The sequence below is a fragment of the Neoarius graeffei genome, chromosome 17, assembly GCF_027579695.1.
Source record: "Neoarius graeffei isolate fNeoGra1 chromosome 17, fNeoGra1.pri, whole genome shotgun sequence".
Lineage (NCBI taxonomy): Eukaryota > Metazoa > Chordata > Actinopteri > Siluriformes > Ariidae > Neoarius > Neoarius graeffei.
In genome coordinates this window covers 48,342,244-48,361,017 of record NC_083585.1, presented here as the reverse complement: position 1 = coordinate 48,361,017, position 18,774 = coordinate 48,342,244, and the positions used below count along the sequence as shown (strand labels likewise).

Here is an 18,774-nt window from a genome sequence, read left to right as displayed (position 1 = left end):
CAGGCATAGATTTGATGAGCCTGGTGTGCTGAGTAAGGCTGCCACGTTGGACCTCTTTTCTGCAAGATTAGCACTTAGTGCATCAGTCGAGTAGAATTGGAAGTGGGAGCAGGTGAAGGGGGTGGGAGGAGATGGTTGGTTGCAGGAGAAAGAGCCAAAGAAAAGAAGACAGAGTAAAGGAAGAAGATGAAGGCAGAAAAGATAATTAAGGTCCATGGGAGGAAAGTGGTAGAGATAGCTATGTATGCAAATGGTAGGACACGAGCAATTGACATGGAGTATTACAATCTGCAGTAAAGATTTAATTAATGATACATATGAATCTTACTTGGGTGTGAGTTGGATGAAAATTAGCTTGCACTTGCAGTGTGTTGCTCTTGTTAGAAATAAAGAGAGAATGTAAGATGGGGAGGACATGGATTTAGATCACTCTGTAGCAGGCTGATGGATTTAGGATGGAGCTAAATTTCTGTAGTGTAAATATGCTCAGAGGTAGATGTGTCAGGGATAATTTAGAGAGAATGTCTGCTTCAGTAAGTCAATGGATTTAACCCAGTATTGCGATAGACTGCAGATCTGAAATGCTTCATCAATTTTAACAAAATGTAAGATTCCTTCAAAGCTTGAAAGGAAAACCATTGTTTCCAAATATCTGTGACACACCTGTTATGCCAGGTGTGAATGGGGGAAGTTCAAGTGTGTGTGTGTATATACGGTGTGTGTGTATATATATATATATATATATATATATATATATATATATATATATATATATATATCAATATATCACACACACACACACACACACACACACACACACACACATACATACACATATACACACAGGGGGCTGCAAAAGTAGGTATACAGTAAGGATTATTCCAGTATTACCAGTATTATAATAGTGCTGTTAGGTTTCATTTAATACTAGAATTCATTAAAAGATAGGGTTTTTGCACGCAAGCCACATTCTGTTGATGTCATGATTCAGTTCATATGGGAGGCTTGCCAGGATATTGATGCTGATAAAGACCTTTGTGCCAGAGTGTGCATGGGTGTCCACACTTGACTAGTGGAGTGTGTGAATGCCGGGGGCAAACAGTTTGAACATTTGAGGGATTGATATGTTATTATTGATATGTTTGTATAATCAATAAAATAATGTTTTGTGCAAACGTTCTGTTTTTCATTACTGTATACCTACTTTTGCAGCCCCCTGTATATTGGTTGAGATGCAAGTGTTAAAGAGATAACAATAATGAAAGACCTTTCTTTGACGTTTACTCCATAAAATCTTTAAAGCTTTTTACCTGAGCCAGTGTCTTTTACCACTGCACAAACAGCATTCGAACATGGCTCTGAAACCTAGCTATATTATTTCAGAACCATGGACAGTGTTGTTTATTACAGTTAGATCCATATATATTTGGACACTGACACAAATTTTGTTTTTTTTTTTACCTGTTTACTGAAACATATTCAAGTTATAATTATATAATGAACATGGACATAAAGTCCAGACTTTCAGCTTTCATTTGAGGGTATCCACATTAAAATTGGATGAAGGGTTTAGGAGTTTCAGCTCCTTAACATGTGCCACCCTGTTTATAAAGGGACCAAAAGTAATTGGACAATTGACTCAAAGGCTATTTCATGGGCAGGTGTGGGCAATTCCTTCGTTATGTCATTCTCAATTAAGCAGATAAAAGGCCTGGAGTTGATTTGAGGTGTGGTGCTTGCATTTGGAAGATTTTGCTGTGAAGAAAACATGTGGTCAAAGGAGCTCTCCATGCAGGTGAAACAAGCCATCCTTAAGCTGCGAAAACAGAAAAAAAACATCTGAGAAATTGCTACAATATTAGGAGTGGCAAAATATACAGTTTGGTACATCCTGAGAAAGAAAGAAAGCACTGGTGAACTCATCAATGCAAAAAGACCTGGATGCCCACAGAAGACAACAGTGGTGGATGATCGCAGAATGAAGAGAAACCCCTTCACAACAGCCAACCAAGTGAACAACATTCTCCAGGAGGTAGGCATATCAATATCCAAATCTACCATAAAGAGAAGACTGCATGAAAGTAAATACAGAGGGTTCACTGCACAGTGCAAGCCACTCATAAGCCTCAAGAATAAAAAGGCTAGATTGGACTTTGCTAAAAAACATCTAAAAAAGCCAGCACAGTTCTGGAAGAACATTCTTTGGACAGATGAAACCAAGATCAACCTCTACCAGAATGATGGAAAGAAAAAAGTATGGTGAAGGTGTGGTCCAAAGCTCATGATCCAAAGCATACCACATCATCTGTAAAACACAGCGGAGGCAGTGTGATGGCTTGGGCATGCATGGCTGCCAGTGGCACTGGGTCACTAGTGTTTATTGATGATGTGACATAGGACAGAAGCAGCTGGATGAATTCTGAGGTATTCAGAGACATACTGTGTGCTCAAATCCAGCCAAATGCAGCCAAACTGATTGGTCGGCGTTTCATAATACAGATGGACAATGACGCAAAACATAAAGCCAAAGCAACCCAGGAGTTTATTAAAGCAAAGAAGTGGAATGTTCTTGAATGGCTAAGTCAGTCACCTGATCTCAACCCAATTGAGCATGCATTTCACTTGTTAAAAGACTAAACTTCAGACAGAAAGGCCCACAAACAAACAGCAACTGAAAACCGCTGCAGTAAAGGCCTGGCAGAGCATTAAAAAGGAGGAAACACAGCGTCTGGTGATGTCCATGAGTTCAAGACTTCAGGCAGTCATTGCCAACAAAGGGTTTTCAACCAAGAATTAGAAATGAACATTTTATTTACAATTATTTAATTTTTCCAATTACTTTTGAGCCCCTGAAATGAAGGGATTGTGTTTAAAAAATGCTTTAGTTCCTCACATTTTTATGCAATCGTTTTTGTTCAACCCACTGAATTAAAGCTGAAAGTCTGAACTTCAACTGCATCTGAATTGTTTTGTTCAAAATTCATTGTGGTAATGTACAGAACCAAAATTAGAAAAATGTTGTCTCTGTCCAAATATTTATGGACCTAACTGTATGTGTTGTTAAGAGATCGGCATGCTGTATGCAATGTGATTAAAAAAAATAATAATAATAAATAAATAAATAAAATAAAACAACACTCAAGCTAGTTTCTGTGCTAAATAATTTGGTAAACATTCACCATCATGTTATGCAGCTTGTTTGCTTAGTGTGTCATGAATATAGTGTGTCATGAATATAGGAGAGGGGGACAGGATGCATGTGCAGGTAAAAGGCTTATTTATTGAGGGGAAAAAAAAAACAAAAACAGTGAACAGATCCAAAAACATAAGACAATCTCTTGGTTTAAATAAATAAATAAACAGGCATAAGGTCTGAAAAATAGGCACAAGGTCGAGCAAACGGCAATAAATAAATAAATAAATAGATAGATAAAATTTTAAAAAATACAAAAAAGTCACAAACAAACAACACAAAAGCAAAAAATGGGGAACAAGGCAAAGTCAAACCAGAGAAGCATGAGCAAAAATTCGAAGGCCTGGCAGAGTCTGACTGAGTAAACAATAATACCTAGCAAAGTGAGAGTGCATTAGGAGTCTTTATATACAAAATCTATAAGCAGTAAACATGCAGAACAGCTGTGTCTAATGGGCCAGTTTGTGGGCAAATCTGCAGTACCTGGTGGAAACTGAAGTTGAGACTTGTAGTACAGTGAGGGATATCAGAAGTTTTGTAAGAAGAAAAAAAAAACATAGAAAGGCCAGTAGCCCTAACAGCAGCAATGATATCACCAAGCCCAAACTTAATCTGATGCTCCACCAGCCAGGGAAGATGTTACCCCATCAGCAATTATTGTATTGATTTTAGCAATTATAGCTCAGTGGTTAGAAGCATTCATAAATGTTCTGACTGCTCCAATTCCATAAATGGTGCAAGGACACTCATATTTAATACCAGCTTCACTACTGCTTTGAAATAAATGTATTATTTTATTTAATTTGGAAGCAGTAGTCTTGTGCTGTTATTTAGCCTTTCAGGGGCTATTGCATAGTTAAATCAATGAATTTCTTTAACCCTACCATCAGACTAATTTGATGTGGTGACCTGGCAGTCTGTTCCAAATATTTCATATTATGGCCTTGATGCACAAATACATGGAAAAAGTAAGATTGTTTGCATCTATTCAAAACATCACTATATTGCCACCCACATGATGAAACAAAATGCAGAAACAGGCATAGCAGGATGATGACCTGGGGTGGCATGGTGGTGGAGTGGTGAGCACTGTTGCCTCACAGCAAGAAGGTTCTGGGTTCGAGCCCAGTGGCTGATGGGGGCCATTCTGTGTGGAGTTTGCACGTTCTCCCCGTGTCTGCGTGGGTTTCCTCTGGTTTCCCCCACAGTCCAAAGACATGCAGGTTAGGCTAATTGGTGGCTCTAAATTGACCGTAGGTGTGAATGTGAGTGTGAATGGTTGTTTGTCTCTCTGTGTCAGCCTTGCAATGACCTGGTGACTTGTCCAGGGTGTACCCCGCCTCTTGCCCATAGTCAGCTGGGATAGGCTCTAGTTTGCCCATGACCCTGCACAGGATAAGCGGTTATGGATAATGGATGGATGGAAGTAAGGGGTCCAAACCTGTCCCAGCATGACAATGCCTCTGTGCATAAAGTGAGATCCATGAAAACATGGTTTACCAAGGTTAGTCTGGAAAAAATGTAAGTGACTTGGACAGAGCCCTGACCCCAACCCCACTGAACACCTTTGGAATGAACTGGAAGACATTTTGATTATGGTTTACAGCTCCAAAGACATGCAGGTTAGGTTAACTGGTGACTCTAAATTGACTGTAGGTGTGAATGTGAGTGTGAATGGTTGTCTGTGTCTATTGCCGCTTTTCCACTACCAACGCGGCTGAGTTGGGCTGAGCCGTGCCGTGCTGAGTTGGGCTGAGTCGAGCTGAGTGGGGCTGTTGGAATTGCATTTCGACTACAACCATGCTGAACCGTGCTGGCTGGAAGTGGGTGGACACATTGGGTGGAGTTAGCGAAAGTGGGTGGACGTCACGTGATGTCGTTAGGCAGCGCAAACAGTGACATCAGTGACCTTTTAAGCAGTAGTCTCACGACCCGGATAGTAAATAACAAACATGGAGGACATGGAGTCGTTAGTGTTGCTGGTCTTGGTGCTGTGGCTTGTTGTCACTGACAACGCCAACAGATACTGGCAAGAGTGTATAGATGAGGCGAGGCGCATAAGGCTTCAGAAATTCTCGTAATTCTTCTTCTTCCGGGTTTACGGTGTTTACATATCCCAGCGTGCTCGCGGGGCGTGTGTGGGCATGTGAGGACACTCCTCCTCACCAATCAGTGCACAGGGGAGTGTCTCCTCACGCCCCTAGCCCCACTCGGCTCGGTTTGGCTCGCTTCAGCCCCACTCCAAAACCGTGCGAGTTTTGGGTGCTGAGTAGGGCTGAAGCGAGCTGAGTCGTGCTGCTCTGAGGTAGTCGAAACGCGAGCCATGTCGGGCTGAAGTGAGCTGAAGTGAGCTGAAAAAGGGTAGTGGAAAAGGGCCATATGTGTCAGCCATGTGATGATCTGGCGACTTGTCCAGGGTGTACCCCGCCTCTTGCCCATAGTCAGCTGGGATAGGCTCCAGCTTGCCCATGACCTTGCACAGGATAAGTGGTTACAGATAATGGATGGAAGGATAATGACCTACTGTTTAACTATATACAAAAATGTTGACCCCCTCACCATTTTTAACTGCCCCCCCTTAGTGACTTCATCCTAGTGTCAGGCCTGAATACATCACCTTTAAATGACTCATTAGCTAGATTGTCATGTAGCATAATAGTCAGCTAATAATCTGACTCATAGCTCAATCCAACTAAAATTCCATAAGGTATACATCTAAATCAGGCTGAACGAGGTGTCTAATCTGTTTAATAATCTGTTAAATTGAAGACTAACTGCCAAGTAGGTCTTTTGAATACAATAACTGTCAAGTGGAATTATTGCATATGTTCTGCACATGAACAATTACATCATGACACATACTGGAAGGAACAAATGCTATTCCTTTTTAGGTTCATTGGCCAAATTTAACAGATTGAAAATCATCACCAGGGTTGGACATTGATGGAGTGGGTAAGGCTCTGAGATAGTGATATAAAGATCAAGAGTTTGAATCCAGAGAGCAGCTGAGCCCTTGAGTAAGTGCCTGAACACTCAAATCCTTGGGTCATGTCCTCTCTCAAGTGTCTGCAAACAGAATAAATTAAGAAGACTTGCTGAAGCATTTTGCAAATGTTAATATAAGAGCACATTATTTGTTTTACCTCATGATTTTTTTTACACTTATAAGCACGTTCATTCATTCATTTATTATCTCTAGCCGCTTTATCCTTCTACAGGGTCGCAGGCAAGCTGGAGCCTATCCCAGCTGACTACGGGCGAAAGGCGGGGTACACCCTGGACAAGTCGCCAGGTCATCACAGGGCTGACACATAGACACAGACAACCATTCACACTCACATTCACACCTACGGTCAATTTAGAGTCACCAGTTAACCTAACCTGCATGTCTTTGGACTGTGGGGGAAACCGGAGCACCCGGAGGAAACCCACGCGGACACGGGGAGAACATGCAAACTCCGCACAGAAAGGCCCTCGCCGGCCCCGGGGCTCGAACCCAGGACCTTCTTGCTGTGAGGCGACAGCGCTAACCACTACACCACCGTGCCGCCCTTATAAGCACGTTTCAATTTTTTTTCTTGCAGCATGCTTCAAAAAAGTAAGCATTTTATACCATACCATTTTAGAATGTTGACATTCCTTCTCACAACACTTAAAAGATGTTTTGGGACTGAAGACACCAAGTGATGAAGTGTTTCAGGTGTTATTTTGTCCCATTGTTCCTGCAATCAAGTCTTAAGGTGTGCAACAGTATGGGGTCATCATTGTCATATTTTTCGTTTCAAAATTCACCACACATTCTCTACTGGGGACAAAGGGGATAGGGACCCTCTTCTTCCACAGCCCTGCCTTTGTAACGTGAGCAGAATGTGGTTTTGCTTTGTCTTGTTGAAATATCCCTGGAAACAATGTCATCTTGAAAACAGCATATGTTGCTCCAAAATGTCAGTGTAATTTTCTGCATTAAAGCTGCCATCACAGAAGTGTAAGTTACCTTTGCCAAGGGCACTGACACAACCCCATACCATGACAAACCCTGGCTTTTGGACTTGTTGCTGAAAACGGTCTGGACAGTCCTTTTCATCTCTGATCATAGTACATATTTCCACTGTGTGATGGTCCATCCCAGATGCCTCCGAGCCCAAAGAAGTCAATGCTGCTTCTGGACACAGTTAGCATAAAGCTTCCTTTTTGCGCATTAAAATTTTAACTGGCATTTGTGAATATAGCTCTGTATTGTAGAGCTTGAAAAGGTTTGTTAAAGTAATCCAGAGCCCATGTGGTTATATCAGCTAGAGATGAATAATGGTCCTTGATGCAGTGCCATTTGAGAGATCAGAGATCACAGGTGTTCAGCTTAGGCTTACGCCCTTGCCCTTTACACACTGAAAATTTATAACTCACTACTTCCTTTGGTTATTTACATTTTCCCATACTGTCCCAACTTTTTCTGATTTGGGGTTGTATATTTTTTGATGCTGTATGTGGACTTTTGACCATGTGTTTATTTCAGCAAACCCAGTATCAATTAAAACTTCCATGCATCCATTATCTTTAACCACTTATCCTGTGCAGGGTCGCGGGCAAGCTGGAGCCTATCCCAGCTGACTATGGGTGAGAGGCGGGGTACACCCTGGACAAGTTGCCTGGTCATCGCAGGGCCAACACATAGAGACAAACAACCATTCCCACTCACATTCACAGCTATGGTCAATTTAGAGTCACCACTTAGCCTAACCTGCATGTCTTTGGACTGTGGGGAAAACTGGAGCACCCGGAGGAAATCCACACAAACACAGGGAGAACATGCAAACTCCACACAGAAAGGCCCCCGTTGGCCTCTGGGCTAGAACCCACTAGAACCTTCTTGCTGAGAGGCAACAGTGCTAACAACTACACCACCGTGCCACCCCTCAATTAAAACTTGTCCACCAATTTTTTTTAAATTGAATATGCATATTGTACAATCATTATGCCACAGAAAAAGAACAGTTCAAATAAATCATTGAAAGACATGTTTGCTTAAAACTTTGCAATTCAGCCAAAATTAATTAATTCCATCAGCAGACCCTTGAGAGAGGACATGACCCAAGGATTTGAGTGTTCAGGAACTTACTCATGTGCTCAACTGCTCTCTGGATTCAAACTTTCAGTCATTCAATCACTATCTCGGAGCCTCACAGAACATTATTTCAAAGAATAACAATACAAGATATTATTTTTCTGTCTTTCAGTTGGGATATTTGGTGGATGTTTGCTGTAACTGGTATAATTTATGGATTATTAATAACACAAGGACCAAGAATGACAACTACTCACATGCTGAAGTAACAGACATGACTACATTTACATGTACGTACATGCAGGTTTTCAACACATTTCTGAAATCAGAGTAAATATACAGTTTAACCCAGTTAATTTCAAGTTCAGTCAATCAGAATGAATTTATTTGGAGTGGAAAAAAAATAAAAATAAAATTTAATTTAAAAAAAAAATTATATATATATATATATATATATATATATATATATATATATATATATATATATATATATATATATATATATATATATATATTAGCATGTAAAAAGATGCTCATGTTTTGAAAGAGCTTCAGGCTAACAGGACTTTGCATAGCCCTGAACTAACAATCTGTTATGTGTGTGTGCGCTGAGTTTTTGATCATATCAAGCTAATTTCACACCAAATTTATATGAATTTACTTGAGCATTTATTTGAAATTCAAATTGTATTTATAACCAAGACCACGAAACACACTTCTCATCCAAATCCTAAACAAGTGTCACCCTGGCACTGCACATTTATGAAAAAGGACTTATTCAGATTCACATTTTCTTGCATACTACTTCCTTCATGAATTAATTCAGTTAGATCTAATTTGTTCTTGGAAAATATTAGGTTTATGTCTCTCTTATATAAGAAAAAAAAACACTCAATGGTCATTTATCAGCTACATCTACCATACCAAGTAAATTCACTTTGTCATGCTACAGTTACTAACTCTAGCCTTTTTGTTGCTATGCTACACCATCCATTAATGGCAAAAGGACCATCACAGGCCCACTACTTACAATAAAATCACATACTATTTTGAGGATGGCTCATTCTCAGCAGTGAAATGGCACTAACACGACAGTGTGTGTGTGTGTGTGTTTCTAGTACAAACATATCAAGTACAGCAGTGTCACTGGGGTTTGTACATACCTCACTACCACCGCATCATCTCATCTCATTATCTCTAGCCGCTTCATCCCTCTACAGGGTCGCAGGCAAGCTGGAGCCTATCCCAGCTGACTACGGGCGAAAGGCGGGGTACACCCTGGACAAGTCGCCAGGTCATCACAGGGCTGACACATAGACACAGACAACCATTCACACTCACATTCACACCTACGGTCAATTTAGAGTCACCAGTTAACCTAACCTGCATGTCTTTGGACTGTGGGGGAAACCGGAGCACCCGGAGGAAACCCACGCAGACATGGGGAGAACATGCAAACTCCACACAGAAAGGCCCTCGCCGGCCCTGGGGCTCGAACCCAGGACCTTCTTGCTGTGAGGCGACAGCGCTAACCACTACACCACCGTGCCGCCCCGCCACCGCATCATTTTAAAAAAAAAACCTCTCATCCTTAGTACATATATAGAAAACCAGTTTAATGAAAGATAGAGGATGATTAACTGTATGAAAAATAAGTCTCAAGTATAATGTTACCTCTCTTGCAATAGTTTTCTAAGTTCACTAATCAACATTATGTTAAGTATTATTCAATGCTACTCAAACCAGGATCCTAGCTAGCTAACACAAGGCTATCCATAGTGTGTATTTTAAAAACTGTAGCCAAGTATGCACACAAGCTAGCTAATTTTATAGTGGATAATTTAAGCCAGTAGATAAGCTAGCAAGCTAGCTTCTAGTATTATACTGCATTTAATGCTAAGCATTAATTCCAGACACGGAACTGAAAAGAAAAGCAAGTAGAGACATTGTATGTCCATTATTTTTGGTTTGGTTGATCAAATTGAATTCATGTTACTTGGTAAAATCTGGGCATAAACGTAGATAAATAAGTAGCTCTTGGGAACCTAGCATAAAACATACACACATACACACACATCAGATACTGTATGGTCTATTTTCTGCTCTTTCTGTTAAATCTCTGTGAAATCTACTTGCCGGGGTCTCTCTCTCTCTCTCTCTCTCTCTCTCTCTCTCCCCAGTAATCACAATTACATGTTTACAGCCCATTTGGTGTCAGGTGGCCTTTCTGATAAGCAAACACATTTACACTTATTACCTTGAGCTGTAAATAATATAGATTAAATGACACGTCCACACATCTATGCACAGACATCAAGATCTCTCGTCTCCCTTCTGTCCCTCCATGAAAAGGTTAGTGCTGCTAATTATTGTGGTCTTTCACAATCCCACTTTGCTAAACCTTAATGATATCAGTTAAGACTATTTTTTTCCACATCATTTACTTCATGTGGAATTGTTTCAGGACTATCCAATGAATTGCACACATCTTCATACGTATAAGCATGTGTAACTCTATGGTCTATTGAGGCTAATTTAATGCATCAGAATCACTTTTACACTCTCTCATATATGAAGTTAATCTCTATACATGGAAATGACTAAGACAAATGACTAAGCATTATAAACGCTGGTGTTTATTGTCTCAGCTATGATGCTAAGCAGTGTCTATCACACCATTACTTAGGAAATAATAGGTGTTGCCAGGCAAAACAAACCTCACCCGGCAGCACTTATTTTATACCTATATGTTGATAATTGTAATATTTCTCAATCATCAGCTGTCAGATTAGAGTCTGATGAAAATCCATGACTTTGAGTTTGACATTTCAAAGTCATTCAAGGTCAAAGTTCATGGTGCCAAATGAAAGCCCATATGGCACTTCCTATAAGTTGATAATGGTAAATATCTGTCCAACATCAACTGTTTTCAAGTTACAGCTCTCTGAAAATCTGTGACCTTGAGTTTGACCTTTCAAAGTCACTCATGGTCAAAAATTATGGTGCCAAATGAAAGGCCATATGGGAGTTCCTATATGCTCATAATAGTAAACATCTGTCTATCGGCAACCGTTTTTGAGTTATAATGGAAAATATGTTATTTTGACCAAAAGGTTGACCTTTCCGGTGACCTTCACCTTCACCTTAACCCGATTAGCCCCAAAATTTAATCAGGTAATCTACGGACCATTGCCCACCTACCCTGAAAATTTGAAGTCAATTGGTGCAACCGTCTAGACTCTAGATTGTTAACAGTCAGACAAACAAACAAACCACACTGATTACAATACTGTTACTCTGTCACAGGCGAGGTAATAAGTGGCTTACTGTTTTTATAAAATGGCAACAAAAAGGCTATGATAAAATCCAGGGTTTGGTAAATAATTTATTTTATTAATAACTTCCACAATTTAAAAAGAAAAAAAATTGCCACACATTGCACTCTGTTAACTAGGGCTGGGGTAAGTGCTACCATTTTGAAGTCCAAGACCAGGACTATCCAGGACTGAGTCAAGACTGTCAAAAAAGTGTCAAGGCCAAGCAAGATCAAGTCCAAATGCAAATGAGACTGAGTCAAGATCAAGATCAAAGGCTATCAGATTGAGGCCAATCTTTTATTTCAACTCACTGGCTTCATTCATGCATTGTACCAACGATTAAGTGATGTGTTCTCGAAGAAGGAATTACTTCTTGTCAAACTCTGTGCATGTATATCATGCCAATGCCAGAATTGACATTGCTCTTCAGACAATAAAACACAGATTGGCCTACAAACCTAGCCTGGGCCCGCCCATCCTAAGTGTGACGCAACACAAGGGCCTGTTGCGAGCTTAGTCTGGCCAGGCAAGCTATCTACAGCTCTTCCAAGCTCCCGAACAATCGGGAGCCAATCAACTTTGAGCATCTCCAACGGCCCTGGGTAGAGGCGTGTTCAAGGCAGTGACGTAGTAGAACTGCGACCGGAAGCCATAGATCGTTTACAGAATCTATGCCGGAAGCGCTTCATTCACTAGAAACATTATGAACAAGGAGCAGCGGCAAGCCTCTGACACAGCGGTAGATGCTGTATTGAAAGCATTCAACGGGAAGTTCTCATTGAAAACGGAGCAAAGAGCAGTCCTGGAGGTATTTATCTTCTTCCTGTTACTCAAGCAGTTTCCATCGCGTCACATACGTCAGAGGAAAGAGTGATGTGATTGGTTTAAGCTTCGTCACAGCCTTTTCTGGCTTCGACCAGTAGCAAACTGAGGCATTTCAGGGAGGCGGGTCAACCACGCCTTTGGGAAACGGTTGGGCTTAATATCTTTGCCAGACCAAATGCTCTCAGAGCTTTGAAGTCGCGTTAGCCAGACAACTACAAACCACACCTCCCAGAGTAAAACACAGCCTACAAACATGGCTGCCAAGGACTACAACACTCAGCCATCATTAACTGTCTCACACTGACGTTCACCAGCATTCTGACTGCACACATCTGGACTCAATCACACAATCACAGCCACACTACATACTTAAGGAGTCTCGAGTCAGTTGCTCAATGTGAAGTATACAATATAGAGGTAAAGATTATGGTAGTTTAGAAACAGAGTAAGTGTAATTGGTTGAAAACCTTGTGCATTAATAGTCTTCTCAAAGTCCAACTCCTATGTCATTGTCGTGTGGAAGTGGAAACACTGGGCAATATTCCCAGTAGGTGAACAGGATCTCTGGTGAAGTCCAATCAGCCCATGGTGAATCAAACCGATTATGACAACTACATGCTTTGAAAACTCAACTCTTGAACCAACGCGCTTGTTACCCCACAATAAGATTATGACTGTTATCATATGATCAAACTGAAAGGACTGGTGTGATCGATAAAGCAAGAGTGAAAGTTCACAAACCGTTAATGATATCAGTACATAATGTAAGAACTTTTTTTAGAACATGCAAGAAATCACCGGCCTCAGCATAGATGAGATGTATTGTCATGCGATGGATAGAGATGACTGTAGAAGCAGTGTAGTCAGGAGATTTGACCCACAAGCTCCCGACTAGGACAGAAGGAAGGCATTAACAGAGAACTGAATTTTTGTGATGTGGTCACAGGCGTGTATACTGAGAATTTTACAGCTGTTTCAAATACATTTCAGCTAATCCAAATTTAGAACAAAAATATTTTAAAATGTTTTGTGGAACAAAGGAAATAATACTGTATCTAGTTATTATTATTATTATTATTATTATTATTATTATTATTATTATTATTATTATTATTATCTCTGTCTTGTAATCACAAGTTTAAGTCTGGGTAGTGTTTATATGAATTTCAGCCAAGGCCCTTGGCTCAGAAATTCATCGCCCTGCTTATTATCCCTGCTGTTACTAATAATGCCATCATCTGGATATTGCGATGATGTCACTGATGTCTAGTGCTTCAGTTGATGGTCAGAGGTTCTTTGATACAGTTCCTAGTGCTCCCACTACAACAGGTATTACCTCTGTCTCAACATTGTGCATTCTCCTTATATGAAAAGCCAAGTCTTGGTATCTTCCTACTTTCATATTCTCTGTCATCTCCACATTGGAGTCCCATGAAACAGCAATGTCAATCAGAGTCCATCTCCTTTTCCACTTATCCACAAGGATTAAGTCCGGTCTGCTGTGGGCGACTGTCTCTGCAGTGTTGATGGTGTGATCAATAGACCAATAGAGTTCTACTTGTTCATTTTCAAGAACTGTTGTTGGTAGGTGTTTGTGTAATTATTATTATTATTATTATTATTATTATTATTATTATTATTATTATTATTATTAAGCTGTTATTTATTTTATCGCTGAGGAAAACACCTGAGAAAGAAAAGGTTTCTTCAGTAGAAATGCCTCAAGAAAACATACATGGTTTTTAATTTAGAAGTACAACCTTACTCTTGAGTGATGCTTGCTGTTTGTAGATGTGTGTGAGCTCATGTATAGGTTACATGTTCCATGAATAGCATTTGAAAAAAAAAAGGTGTGATGGCTTTATGTGGGTGTATCTTGAGACACATGATAGCCTTTAATCTAGCTACATTGGGGGTTAAAAAAAAAGTGGCTCCCTTAACATGTGAAGGGCTTTTGCAGGACTGAAGCTTAAATGTGAGATATATACATATACTAGTGGATCTTAAACAATTAGAATATCATGAAAAACGTCATTTTCTGGTAACTTCATTCAAAAAGGTAAACTTTCTTATATTCGTTACATGTAAAATTAAATAGTTTAAGCCTTTTTTGTTTTGTTTTAATTTTGATTATTATGGCTTATAGTTCATAAAAATCAGAACTCCAGTACCTCAAATTATTAGAATATTTCATAAGATCAATCAAAAAAGGATTTACAAGACAGAAATGTCCAACTTCTGAACTTCTGAAAAGTATATTCATTTATACACTCAGTACTTGGTTGGGGCTCCTTTACCATGAATTATTGCATCAGTGCAGTATGGCATGGAAGTGATCAACCTGTGGCACTGCTGAGATGTTACTGAAGCCCAGGTTGCTTTGATAGCAGCCTTCAGCTCATCTGTATGTCTGAGTCAACTGTTTCTCATCTTCCTCTTGACAATACTCCATAGATTCTCTCTGGGGTTCAGGTCAGGCGAGTTAGCTGGCCAACCAAGCACAGTCTTATCATGGTCAGCAAACCATTTGGTAGTAGTTTTGGCACTGTGAGCAGGTGTGAAGTCCTGCTGGAAAAGGAAATTGGCATCTCCATAAAGCTTGTCAGCAGATGGAAGCATGAAGTGCTCTAAAATCTCCTGGCAGATGGCTGTGTTGACTTTGGACTTGATGAAACCCAGTGGATTGACATCAGCAGATAACGTGGCACCCCAAAATCATCACAGACTGCAGAAACTTCATACTGGACTTCAAACACCTTGGATTCTGTGCCTCTCCACTCTTCCTCCAGACTCTAGGACCTTGATTTCCAAATGAAATGCAACATTTACTTTCATCTGAAAAGAGGACTTTGGACCACTGAGGAAAAGTCCCGTTCTTTCTCTCCTTAGATTAGATTAGATTAGATTAGATTAGATTAGATTAGATTAGATTAGATTAGATTAGATTAGATTAGATTAGATTAGATTAGATAAAACTTTATTGATCCCTTTGGGAGGGTTCCTTCAGGGAAATTAAGATTCCAGCAGCATCATTACAGATAAACAGAGAAAAGAAATAGAGGAAAACTTCTAGATACGTAAATCAAAATAAATTAAGGATTTACATATACAAATATAAAAAGAATAAGATATGGGGAAGAGAGGAATGGGGGGAGGAGGGAAAAAAGGGGGGTGGCAGGAGAGATATTGCACTTTAGATTGCACATTGTCCAGTATTGCTAATTGTTAGGCTAGGCTACTGCTCCTTCCAGTCCTCTGTCCTCCTGTTACCCCTCCTCCCTCCCAGAGAGGAGTTGTACAGTCTGATGGCATGAGGGACAAAGGAGTTTTTAAGTCTGTTCATCCTGCACTTGGGAAGGAGCATTCTGTCACTGAACAGGCTCCTCTGGTTGCTGATGACGGTGTGCAGAGGGTGACTGGCATCATCCATGATGTTCAATAGTTTGTTCATAGACCTCTTCTCTGCCACCATCACCAGAGAGTCCAGCTTCATGCCAACCACAGAGCCGGCCTGCCTGATCAGTTTGTCCAGCCTGGATGTGTCCTTCTTGGATGTGCTGCCCCCCCCCAGCACACCACGGCATAAAACAGGACACTGGCGACCATAGACTGATAGAACATCCACAGGAGTTTCCTGCAGATGTTAAAGGACTGCAGCCTCCTAAGGAAGTATAGCCTGCTCTGTCCCTTCCTGTATAAGTGTTTGGTGTTACAAGTCCAGTCCAGCTTGCTGTCCAGCCACAGCCTGAGGTACTTGTAGGAATCCACAGCCTCCACCTCAACTCCCTCGATCAGAACTGGTCGTGACCTTGGTCTGGACCTCCCAAAGTCAATGACCAGCTCCTTGGTCTTCAAGGTGTTGAGCTGCAGATGGTTCCTGTTGCACCACACAGAAAAGTCCCTCACCAGGCTCCTATACTCCTCCTCTCTGTCGTCACTGATACACCCAACAATGGCTGTGTCATCGGCAAACTTCTGAATGTGACACAGCTCCGAGTTGTAGCAGAAGTCTGCGGTGTACAGGGTGAAGAGAAGAGGGGCCAGCACCGTGCCCTGGGGTGCTCCGGTGCTGCTAATCACAGTGTCAGACCTGATGTCTTTCAGCCTGACGTACTGTGGCCTGTCAGTGAGGTAGCTGGAGATCCAGGTGACCAGGCAGGTGTCCACTCACATCCTGTTCAGTTTGTCCTGAAGCAGTAGAGGCTGGATGGTGTTGAAGGCACTTGAGAAGTCCAAGAAGAGGATCCTCACTGTGCCATTTCCCTTATCCAGATGCAAATGGGCTCGGTGTAGCAGGTAGAGGATGGCGTCTTCCACACCAACACCTGCCCGGTACGCAAACTGCAGACAGTCCTGGGCATGTTGTACCTGGGGTCTGAGGAGGCTAAGGAAGAGCCACTCCAACATAGCTCAGGTAAGACACTTCTGACATTGTCTCTGATTCAGGAGTAGCTTGATATTAGGAATGTGTCAGTTGTAGCCCCTTTCCTGAAGATGCCTGTATGTGGTGGTGGCTCTTGATGCACTGACATCAGCCTCAGTCCACTCCTTGTGAAGCTCTCCCAAGTTCTTGAATCGACTTTTCTTGACAATCCTATCATGGCTGCGGTCACACATGCTGAAAAGGCTGTCCTGTTGCTTGTGCACCTTTTCCAGCCAGCCTTTTCAGCAATGACCTTCTGTGGCTCTCCCTCCACAGTCGATGATCGTCTTCTGGACAACTGTCATGTCAGCAGTCTTCTCCATGATTGTTGTTGCATGTACTGAACTAGACCAAGAGATACACGGTATTCATACTGTTTACTCAAACACAAAGATGCTACAGACTCTTAAAGGCTCACACTTCCAAACTCAGAAACAGCTTCTACCCAACAGCCATCAGTGAACTGAACTTGCACCCCTCCACTGCCACCACAACAACTTTACCTCAATTGCAATCATAATACACTAATGTGCAATAACTGCATGCCACTTTAAGTTGTTTGTATACTTTAAATTATTTTATCTCATCTCATTATCTCTAGCCGCTTTATCCTGTTCTCCAGGGTCGCAGGCAAGCTGGAGCCTATCCCAGCTGACTACGGGGGAAAGGCGGGGTACACCCTGGACAAGTCGCACCAGGTCATCACAGGGCTGACACATAGACACAGACAACCATTCACACCTACGGTCAATTTAGAGTCACCAGTTAACCTAACCTGCATGTCTTTGGACTGTGGGGGAAACCGGAACACCCGGAGGAAACCCACGCGGACATGGGGAGAACATGCAAACTCCACACAGAAAGGTCCTCGCCGGCCACGGGGCTCGAACCCGGACCTTCTTGCTGTGAGGTGACAGTGCTAACCACTACATCACCGTGCCGCCCCTAAATTATTTTATATTCTATTGAAATAATATTTTTAGTTAATACTTCGTTAATAACTTACACCACCGCGGCAGCATGGTGGTGTAAGTGGTTAGCACGGTAGCCTCTTAGCAAGAAGGTTCCACATTCGAACCCAGCAGCCAGTGGGGGCCTTTCTGCGTGGAGTTTGCATGTTCTCCCTGTGTCTATGTGGGTTTTCTCCAGGTGCTCCGGTTTCCCCCACAGTCCAAAGACATGCAGTTAGGTTGACGTCGGGCGGCCTTGGGCTGAGGTGCCCTTGAGCAAGGTACCTAACCCCTGACTGCTCCCCGGGCACTCTAGTGTGGCTGCCCACTGCTCTGGGTGTGTGTTCACTGCTTCAGATGGGTTAAATGCAGAGGATGAATTTCACTGTGCTTGAAGTGTGCATGTGACAAAGGTTTCTTCTTCTTCAATTGATACCTTCTTTTAATGTGTGTGAGTGAGAGTAGAGTGAATGGGGTACAGTTTTCTTTTGTTTTAAGAGAGATACCAAATTTTGTTGTATGTTAATATGGAATGACAATAAAGGACATTCTAATTCTGACATTATAATATTTTGAGGGTTTTTTTTTGTTCTATAAGCCATAATTATCAAAAATAAAATAGAAAAATGCTTGAAACTTTAGTTTATGTGTAATGAGTCTAGAAAATATAAAATGTTTACTTTCTTAAATAACTGATGGAAAATATTAAACTTTTTCACGATATTGTCATTGTTTGAGATGCACTAGTGTGTGTTGAAAAAATAAAAAGTATGAAGGAAGAAAAGATGTTTCTTACAATATACTTTCATTAAAATTTTGGTTTCCAAGGCCTGGCTGAGAGCTGGGTTCTTCACTCGACAGAGCAGGGGTCGGCCATCATCCAAACGCTGAGGCCTGATACTGTAGGCAGAGAATGGGATCATGGTTGATAACATTATCTTACACTCTTTCACAGTTTGGTGATATTTCATGATCACAGCTCTATTTACTGATGCTGGCCAAAG

At 41.3% G+C, this 18,774-nt stretch overlaps 1 protein-coding gene across 1 annotated transcript in view; it reads right to left on the bottom strand.

Annotated features, from left to right (window-relative positions):
* The window catches only part of nphs1 (NPHS1 adhesion molecule, nephrin), a 265,377-nt gene that overhangs the window by 163,902 nt on the left and 82,701 nt on the right, over window positions 1-18,774 (bottom strand). The window contains exon 6 of the mRNA XM_060897686.1: window positions 18,567-18,670. Within this exon, the coding sequence (XP_060753669.1) occupies window positions 18,567-18,670 (104 nt within the window). The remainder of the gene's footprint in view (window positions 1-18,566; window positions 18,671-18,774) is intronic.